The 10,000-nt window shown below is 47.4% G+C and overlaps 1 protein-coding gene across 1 annotated transcript in view; it reads left to right on the top strand.

Annotated features, from left to right (window-relative positions):
* The first annotated feature begins 2,358 nt into the window (after positions 1-2,358).
* Positions 2,359-10,000, top strand: part of dab1a (DAB adaptor protein 1a) — a 55,041-nt gene continuing 47,399 nt past the window's right edge. The window contains exons 1-2 of the mRNA XM_030770724.1: positions 2,359-2,446; positions 7,704-7,843. Coding sequence (XP_030626584.1) covers positions 2,359-2,446; positions 7,704-7,843 — 228 coding nt within the window. The remainder of the gene's footprint in view (positions 2,447-7,703; positions 7,844-10,000) is intronic.

Consider the following 10,000-nt stretch of genomic DNA (forward strand, 5'->3'; position numbering starts at 1 on the left):
GTCGGTTTGTGGTTCTGTTTGATGACGGATGAGAGAGAAGAGAGAGAAACAGAGCGTGTTGTTTTTTTAAAATGGAACTGCGGCTTGTTCGCACTGTCATGTGACTGAGTATTCATAGAAGCTGTTTAAACTCTTCTCAGGTGACAGGTCAGTGTGTGAGTGTTTGTGTATGTGTATTTGTGTGTAATCTGTGTGTGTGCGCATGCATGCGTGTGTGTGTGTGGTTGTGTAATGTGTGTGCGTGTGTGTGTGTGCGCGTGTGTGCAATGTGTGTGTTATGTGTGACTACACTACAGAACGTGTGTGTTATGTGTGACTAAACTACAGAACGTGTGTGTTATGTCTGACTACACTACAGAACGTGTGTGTTATGTGTGACTACACTACAGAACGTGTGTGTTATGTGTGACTAAACTACAGAACGTGTGTGTTATGTCTGACTACACTACAGAACGTGTGTGTTATGTGTGAGTACACTACAGAACGTGTGTGTTATGTGTGACTACACTACAGAACGTGTGTGTTATGTGTGAGTACACTACAGAACGTGTGTGTTATGTGTGACTACACTACAGAACGTGTGTGTTATGTGTGACTACACTACAGAACGTGTGTGTTATGTGTGAGTACACTACAGAACGTGTGTGTTATGTGTGAGTACACTACAGAACGTGTGTGTTATGTGTGACTACACTACAGAACGTGTGTGTTATGTGGTGTTGCCTGTAGGCCCTGTGTGGGTCTTTGCGGGGTTGGCGGTGAGAAGTTTAACCATCTCATTTTGCAGACACTGACTCTTGTCCACATGATATTTTCATTGACAGTATGGAGAGAAATGAAAAGGCAGAATGGGAACCGGTGTGAGGATGTGAGGAGACTCTGCATTCAGATCCTTTATTTGATAAATAGGCTGTTCTCTGAGAGATGACAGACAATTGAATGAAGGTCTGGTTTCTGGTGAAGAACATCTAATCTTCCCACACTGAGAGTCCTCTCTCCCCACCGTCTGCTTGTCACATATTAAAAACTGCCTTTGTACAAATACACAACTCAAACAGGCGTATGCCACCCTAACACTCCGCAGTTTCACAGGGAAAAAAAACGTTTTTCTTCTCTCTCACCACCAGACAGCCAGGAGCAATCCATACGATTAGGAGCGGGAATGGGATCCTAAAGAAAACCACGTCCCAGACTTTCGCTCTGCTGTCACTTTACTCTCACCTCGTGCAGTCTGTTACCTGTCGTTATTTCTGCACCTATGAAGCTGTTTGTTTTTAATCCATAAAGCTGTTTGTTTTTATTTCCAGTTGAATCAGTGTTAGGGTCATTTGAGATGGATCAAAAGATCAAAAGACATCCCCCCCCAAAAAAACCCAAAACAAAACAAAACAAAAAAACCCTGACATTTCAGCCAGCTGATGTAAGTCTGCAGTCTCATGGCTCCCTCTCTGATTTCAGACCAAAAATCAGGTCAGCTCAGCTAGAGCAGTTTGGACTGAGGGAAAGTTGGTTTGACCAGTTTGAGTACTTGAACAGACAGTGCAGGGATGAGGGAAAGTTGGTTTGACTTTCTGACCAGTCTGAGTGCTGGAGCAGACAGTGCAGGGATTAGGGAAAGTTGGTTTGACTTTCTGACCAGTCTGAATTCTGGAGCAGACAGTGCAGGGACGAGGGAAAGTTGGTTTGACTTTCTGACCAGTTTAAGTGCTGGAGCAGACAGTGCAGGGATGAGGGAAAGTTGGTTTGACTTTCTGACCAGTTTAAGTGCTGGAGCAGACAGTGCAGGGATGAGGGAAAGTTGGTTTGACTTTCTGACCAGTCTGAGTGCTGGAGCAGACAGTGCAGGGACGAGGGAAAGTTGGTTTGACTTTCTGACCAGTTTAAGTGCTGGAGCAGACAGTGCAGGGATGAGGGAAAGTTGGTTTGACTTTCTGACCAGTCTGAGTGCTGGAGCAGACAGTGCAGGGATGAGGGAAAGTTGGTTTGACTTTCTGACCAGTCTGAGTGCTGGAGCAGACAGTGCAGGGATGAGGGAAAGTTGGTTTGACTTTCTGACCAGTCTGAGTGCTGGAGCAGACAGTGCAGGGATGAGGGAAAGTTGGTTTGACTTTATGACCAGTCTGAATTCTGGAGTAGACAGTGCAGGGATGAGGGAAAGCTGGTTTGACTTTCTGACCAGTCTGAGTGCTGGAGCAGACAGTGCAAGGATGAGGGAAAGCTGGTTTGACTTTCTGACCAGTCTGAGTGCTGGAGCAGACAGTGCAGGGATGAGGGAAAGCTGGTTTGACTTTCTGACCAGTCTGAGTGCAGGGATGAGGGAAAGTTGAGCTAAAGGGGCTGACATGTTGTTTTATGAGAATGTCAATCACCAGTGGCAGCAGGAAGAGGAAGAAAGCAGGGGAGCGCCCTCAGGGAACACAGGGTCATGGTTGCCAGCAGCAATGCCGTAGGGTTGCCACGGCAATTGACTGATCACCTGTCACCTGTCACACTCACCTCTCACAGAGCACCTGAGCACAGCCGATGTCCTCCAACTAGAGAGAATCATACACACACACACACACACTCGCACACACGCACACACACACGCACACACACACGCACACACACACAGAACCCAAATCATTGTTAAAATACTCCACACGTTCCTCAAAATTTGGTTAATATTAAACTGGTTGATATTAAATTGGTTGATATTAAAGGTGAATATTACATTGAGAGAAAAGGGTTTGAGTCGTGGAGAGATTTGACTTTAGGTTTTAGTAAACATTCCTGGAGTGGAGCTAAACTCATTCCAGATAAACATCAGTATTGGTTTAGAGGCAGTTCTTAAGCCCAGTGGAATATTAACAGACCTCTCACATTCACAGACACACTCATTACGGTGTCTTCAAAACCATAACGGGCTCCGGCATTTTTCAGAAGAGCTGAAATTGTTAATTGGTTGTGTATCAATAATGATTAGCAATCTTTTTCTTTCTCTCTCTCGCTCTCTCTCTCTCTCTCTCTTTCCGTCTGTCTCTCTCTCTCTCGGCTGAGGTGCTCAGCAGGGTCGTGGTGACAGGAGAGATTTAATTACTGTGGGATGAAGGTCTCTCTCTGTCTAAAGCCTAAATGAGTTCAGCTGTGAGGGCCTGGGGTTTTGATGAAGTGAGTGTGAACGTGAGCATGCTCACACACCAGGGAATGTTATCAAACACTCTGTGGGAACCTGGCCTCTACGCTGAACTCTGTGTGTGTGTGTGTGTGTGTGTGTGTGTGTGGGTGTGTGTGTGTGTGTGGGTGTGTGTGTACAGCAGGTCTGTGTCTTGAAATGTCACTAACAGATGAATAGTCGAGCTTCCAGCTGGATCCTCCATGTTGATGTTATTTAATATTGGCTGAAAATAGATAGCATCCACCCCCCCTCTCTTTCTGTCTCTCCCCCAGCTCTCTCTAAGCCCTGTCTCTCTCTCTCCCTCTGATTTATTGCCCCTGTCTCTTTCTGTCTCTCCCTCAGCTCTCTCTAAGCCCTGTCTCTCTCTCTCCCTCTGATTTATTGCCCCTGTCTCTTTATGACTGGCCTCTCCTTTATGACTGGCCCCACCGTGTGCTGTGCATAGAGCATGGAAATGCTCAGGTGAGTGTGTGTATGTGTGTGTGTGTGTGTGTGTGTGTGTGTGTGTGTGTGGTTCCTCTCCAGAGCGCTGTGACTCTCTCAGGGGAATTGAGACACGTCAAAGTCATGGCACATTTGTCTTGGGCCATAAACAGTGCGTTTGTTTGAAGTCTAATGAAGTGAAGATTTTAAAGGAACTTCAGAGATCTGAGTCTATGGCAAAGCAGGCTGTTGCATGAGCGTTTATTCATCAGATCTGCCGTCAGGTTTGAACCCAAAAAGAAACAAAAGCACAAGAAAGCATAAACAACAGAAAATGTCCAGCGTCTGGAAACTTTTCCCTAATATCCAATTTGATTTTCAGTCAGCTAGCAGACTTAGGAAGGTGAGAGGTAGGAGAGAGAGAGATTCCAGGTGGGTGGATGTGTGTGTGTGTGTGTGTGTGTGTGTGTAGAAACACAAGTAGACCACAAACAGAAAAAAAGGAGGGGGGGTGACAGGCAGATAGAGAGAGCGAGAGAGAGAGAGAGAGGGAGAGAGAGAGAGAGAGAGAGAGGGAGAGAGGGAGAGAGAGAGACAGAGAGTGGGTGGGGAAGAGTAAGCAGTGACAGTCTTAATTGGATAAAGATGCAGAGTGCATTCTTGTAGGAAAATGAAAAGTCTTGATTGGAGTCATTAGGCGGCAAGCGCTGCCAGCCTACCAGTAATCAAATGACTGTGTCTGTCTGTCAGAGTGGGCGAGAGAGAGACAGCACAGGGGAAACATGCTCTCTCTCTCTCTCTGAGGTTGTATCCTTTCATTTTTCCTCTCCTGCTGTTCCAGGCCCTGAGCGGAGAGCTGCAGTGTTGTATTGATTTTTCATGCAGAGTTTTAAATATATATGGATCTCACAAGCAGTGGCGTTGTTACGCTCCTTTGCTCTTAAACAGAGAGATGGTCTGTGTTTGAGTCTGTTAAGTCAAATTCAAATCCTACAAATGAGAGGTTTACTCACACCACTTTCTGCACACCGTCCCTCGGTCTGCCGGTGACGTCATAGCAACAGTTGCTACCATGTGTACAAGTCTCCTGAACTGCGGGTGTGAATGCAGAACGCTGTTGATAATGAATTCTGAACTGAAATGTGGTGTTCACGAATGTTAGTAAGTGGTCGGAGATTTCATTTTAAATGTGTTTTTTTGATGTCCCTACAGAGGTCGCCCAGAGGGTGGCGCTAGACTGGATGCTCAGACTTCACTGACAACGCTGGCTGCAGAGCAGTTTTATAACACACCTTGTCTCACGTTTTTTTCTGATAACATAAGTAAACAATTGGCATGAATTTGTTTTCAGAAAGTCAGGGCTGCATTGAAGGAGACAGTCAGTTTTCCTATTGGATGCCACTGAATGCTTATTGCTCTAGACCCCTGGGTTAGGTCACCTTACAGTGAGACGTCAGTCACGGGCTGGAGATTTCTGACAAAGCATTCAACCAACCTGCCTGACTGTCATATGATGTGTTTGCATTTTTAATTGACATGAGCTGGGGTCAAAATGAGTCACGACTGTAAGCAAGTCACTGTCTTTAACAATTTACACTGCTGCACTGTTCCACTTTTACACTGCTGCACTGTTCCACTGTTCCACTGCTGCACTGTTCCACTGTTCCACTGCTGCAATGTTACACTGTTACACTACTGCACTGTGACACTGTTACACTGCTGCACTGTGACACTGTTACACTGCTGCAATGTTACAGTTACACTGCTGCAATGTTACACTGTTACACTATTGCACTGTGACACTGTTACACTGCTGCAATGTTACACTGTTACACTACTGCACTGTTACACTGTTACACTGCTGCAATGTTACACTGTTACACTACTGCACTGTTACACTACTGCACTGTTACACTGTTACACTGTCACACTGCTGCACTGTAACACTGTTACACTACTGCACTGTTACACTGTTACACTGCTGCAATGTTACACTGTTACACTGCTGCAATGTTACACTGTTACACTGCTGCACTGTTACACTGTTATAAACTGTGTCACTGAAAAACAGAGAGAGAGAGGGAGAGAGAAAGAGAGAGAGAGAAGAGTGGGTTTATTTATGTGAGTAATGTAAGATATCCAAAACAATGAAAGGGCCACGGACCCAAGGAATTCTGTATTTCCTGATGTCTGTGTCTCCTGTGTTTCCCGCCTGTCTGTCCGTCTGTCTGTCTGTCTGTCTGTCTGTCTGCCTGTCTGTCTGTCTGCTGCAGAGTTCTCAGCCCATTAAATGCCACCTGCAGGATTCATTTTCACCACACGCCATTTCCACACACCCTGGCCTCTCCAGGGAGACCCCTCTTGCTCCATTAGTGATTTCTGGAACCTTCTTTTTGTGAAGGGAGAAGAGCTATTGAACGGCTACAATAGATAACATTGAAGAGTGTGTAAGAGCAAGGTCAACACAGAAGCACCACTGATACAGTGACAATACAGCTGCCGGGAGCGAGCGAGAGAGAGGGGGGGAGCAGATAAAAAATGCGCTGCCACAGGGGAGAAGAGAGAAGAAGAGGGAGGGGAAGGAGAGAGAAAAAGAGGGGGAGGGCAAAAACTGCATTGCTACGAGAGAGAGAGAGAGAGAGAGAGAGAGAGAGAGAGAGAGCATGATAGTCACGGCTGAGAGAGAGAGAAAGAAAGAGGGGGATAGAGAGAGAAAGAAGGAGAGAGAGAGGGAGGGAGGGGGAAGGTAGAAAGAGGGTGGCAGTTATCAGTACGTGTAGTGTAATTATAAACAGTGTCAGTCTGTTTGCTGAGGGATTTGTCAGCTCAGTGGGAACCTGCCTGCTGGGATCCTGTTTAGATGTCGTATCCTCGTCATCGTGCGTTAGTCCTGTTTAGATGTCGTATCCTCGTCATCGTGCGTTAGTGAACACTCTGAAGGATGTGTGTGCTGACAGCAGGAGAGCTGTCGTGATTTCTTAAGGCAAACATTTATCCACATTACCTATGGAAAGCCTTGACACCAGTCTGTAGGGACAGACCAACCTTTGACCTCATCAGCCCAGCATAAATGATACAGAAAGCTAGTGTGTGTGTGTTTGTGTGTGTGTTTGTGTGTGTGAGTGTGTGTGTATGTGTGTGTGTGTGTGTGTGTGTGTGTCTGTGTGTGTGAGTCAGGCCAGAGACTTAATTGGCTGCTTGTCTCTGCTCCACCGGACATGAGCCAGTTAATTGGGATGTGTCCTGAGGAGCTCATCGATTGCTGAGCCCTATTTTCCAATTAGAGAGCATGTGAGTGGGTAGTGGGCGGGGCCAGAGGGGCTTAGTGAGTGCTGAATGGCTGGCAGCTTCTGCTTTGATCTGTGAGCTTTGAGAGAAGTCCAGCTTTCATCCTCCCCTATCACCTCAGACCATACCACACACCACACACCACAGCACCACTGCCTGGACACACACATTCACCTCACACACGCACACACACACGCACACACACAGAGATACACACACGCACACACACAGAGATACACAAACACACACGCACACAGAGATACACAAACACACGCACACACAGATAAACAAACACACACGCACACATACATACGCGCACACACAAACGCACGTGCACACACAGATACACAAACACACAAACGCACACAAACACACAAACGCACACACACACACAGAGATACACACACACACAGAGATACACAAACACACACACACGCGCACACACACACACACACACACACAGATACACAAACGCACACACACAGAGATACACATACACGCGCGCGCACACACACACACACACACACAAACATAACATATGTGGGACATGAGAGATCATAAAAAACTGAACTGAACTTCCTTAACTGTTTATATTTATCATCTTTTCCCCTCTCTCTCTCTCTGTCTCTCTCTCTTTCTCTGTCTCTCTCTCTCTGTCTCTCTCGCTCTCTCTCTGTCTCTCTCTCTCTCTGTCTCTCTGTCTCTCTGTCTCTCTCTCTCTCTGTCTCTCTCTCTCTCTCTCCGTCTCTCTCTTTCTCTCCCTCTCTCTCTCCCTCTCTCTCTCCCTCTCTCTCTCTCTCTCTCTCTCTCTCTCTGTCTCTCTCTCCCTGTACAGGGCAGGACCGTAGTGAGGCAGCTCTGATTAAGCGCTTTAAAGGCGATGGTGTCCGATACAAGGCCAAACTCATTGGAATAGATGAGGTCACAGCTGCACGGGGAGACAAACTCTGTCAGGATTCAATGATGAAGCTGAAGGTCGGTGTATGTTTGTGTGAGCGTGTGTGTGTGTGTGTGTGTGCGTGTGTGTGTGTGTGTGTGTGCATGTGCATGTGCCTGTGCAGACGTGTGTGTGTGTGTTCCTGTGTGTGTGTGTGTGTGTGTGTGTGTGTGTGCGTGTGCATGTGCATGTGCCTGTGCTGACGTGAGCGTGTGTGAGTGTGTGTTCCTGTGTGTGTGTGTGTGTGTGTGTGTGTGTGTGCATGTGCATGTGCCTGTGCTGACGTGAGCGTGTGTGAGTGTGTGTTCTTGTGTGTGTGTGAGTGTGTGTTCTTGTGTGTGTGTGTGTGTGTGTGTGTGTGTGTGTGTGTGTGTGTGCATGTGCATGTGCAGACGTGAGTATGTGTGAGTGTGTGTGTGCGTGTGCATGTGCAGACGTGAGTGTGTGTGAGTGTGTGTTCCTGTGTGCGTGTGCGTGTGTGTGTGTGTGTGCATGTGCATGTGCAGACGTGAGTGTGTGTGCCTCTGTGTGTGTGTGTGTGTGTGTGTGTGTGTGTGCATGTGCAGACGTGAGTGTGTGCGTGACTGTGTGTGTGTGTGTGGTGAGATGACATTTTGCTCTGTGATTTGCATGCGTGTGTAATTGAAATGGAGGCCAGGCTCTCATTGATCAAAGCTGTGTACTCCTTCAGACAGGAAATCCATACTCATATTCCCACAATCCTTCACTGGTTGGTAAACAACAGTCCTGCCATTAACACCGCTAATCTCTCAACTCTCCCTCTCACTCATCCCTTCATTCACCTCTCCCTCTCACTCATCCACTCATCCCTTCATTCACCTCTCCCTCTCACTCATCCCTTCATTCACCTCTCCCTCTCACTCATCCCTTCATCCCTTCATTCACCTCTCCCTCTCACTCATCCCTTCATTTACCTCTCCCTCTCACTCATCCATTCATCCCTTCATTTACCTCTCCCTGTCACTCATCCACTCATCCCTTCATTCACCTCTCCCTCTCACTCTTCCACTCATCCCTTCATTCACCTCTTCCTCTCACTCTTCCACTCATCCCTTCATTCACCTCTCACTCATCCATTCATCCCTTCATTCACCTCTCCCTCTCACTCATCCCTTCATCCCTTCATTCACCTCTCCCTCTCACTCATCCCTTCATTCCTTCATTCACCTCTCCCTCTCACTCATCCCCTCATCCCTTCATTCACCTCTCCCTCTCACTCATCCCTTCATTCCTTCATTCACCTCTCCCTCTCACTCATCCCCTCATCCCTTCATTCACCTCTCCCTCTCACTCATCCACTCATCCCTTCATTCACCTCTCCCTCTCACTCATCCCTTCATTTACCTCTCACTCATCCACTCATCCCTTCATTCACCTCTCCCTCTCAGTCAGCCCTTCATCCCTTCATTCACCTCTCCCTCTCACTCATCCCTTCATTCACCTCTCCCTCTCACTCTTCCACTCATTCACCTCTCCCTCTCACTCATCCACTCATCCCTTCATTCACCTCTCCCTCTCACTCATCCACTCATCCCTTCATTCGCCTCTCCCTCTCACTCATCCCTTCATTTACCTCTCACTCATCCACTCATCCCTTCATTTACCTCTCACTCATCCACTCATCCCTTCATTCACCTCTCCGTCTCAGTCAGCCCTTCATCCCTTCATTCACCTCTCCCTCTCACTCATCCCTTCATTCACCTCTCCCTCTCACTCTTCCACTCATCCCTTCATTCACCTGTCCCTCTCACTCATCCCTTCATTTACCTCTCACTCATCCACTCATCCCTTCATTCACCTCTCCCTCTCACTTATCCACTCATCCCTTCATTTACCTCTCACTCATCCACTCATCCCTTCATTCACCTCTCCCTCTCACTCATCCCTTCATTTACCTCTCACTCATCCACTCATCCCTTCATTCACCTCTCCCTCTCAGTCAGCCCTTCATCCCTTCATTCACCTCTCCCTCTCACTCATCCCTTCATTCACCTCTCCCTCTCACTCTTCCACTCATTCACCTCTCCCTCTCACTCATCCACTCATCCCTTCATTCACCTCTCCCTCTCACTCATCCCTTCATTTACCTCTCACTCATCCACTCATCCCTTCATTCACCTCTCCCTCTCACTCATCCACTCATCCCTTCATTCACCTCTCACTCATCCATTCAT

The sequence above is a fragment of the Chanos chanos genome, chromosome 4 (genome assembly GCF_902362185.1).
Source record: "Chanos chanos chromosome 4, fChaCha1.1, whole genome shotgun sequence".
Classification (NCBI taxonomy): domain Eukaryota; kingdom Metazoa; phylum Chordata; class Actinopteri; order Gonorynchiformes; family Chanidae; genus Chanos; species Chanos chanos.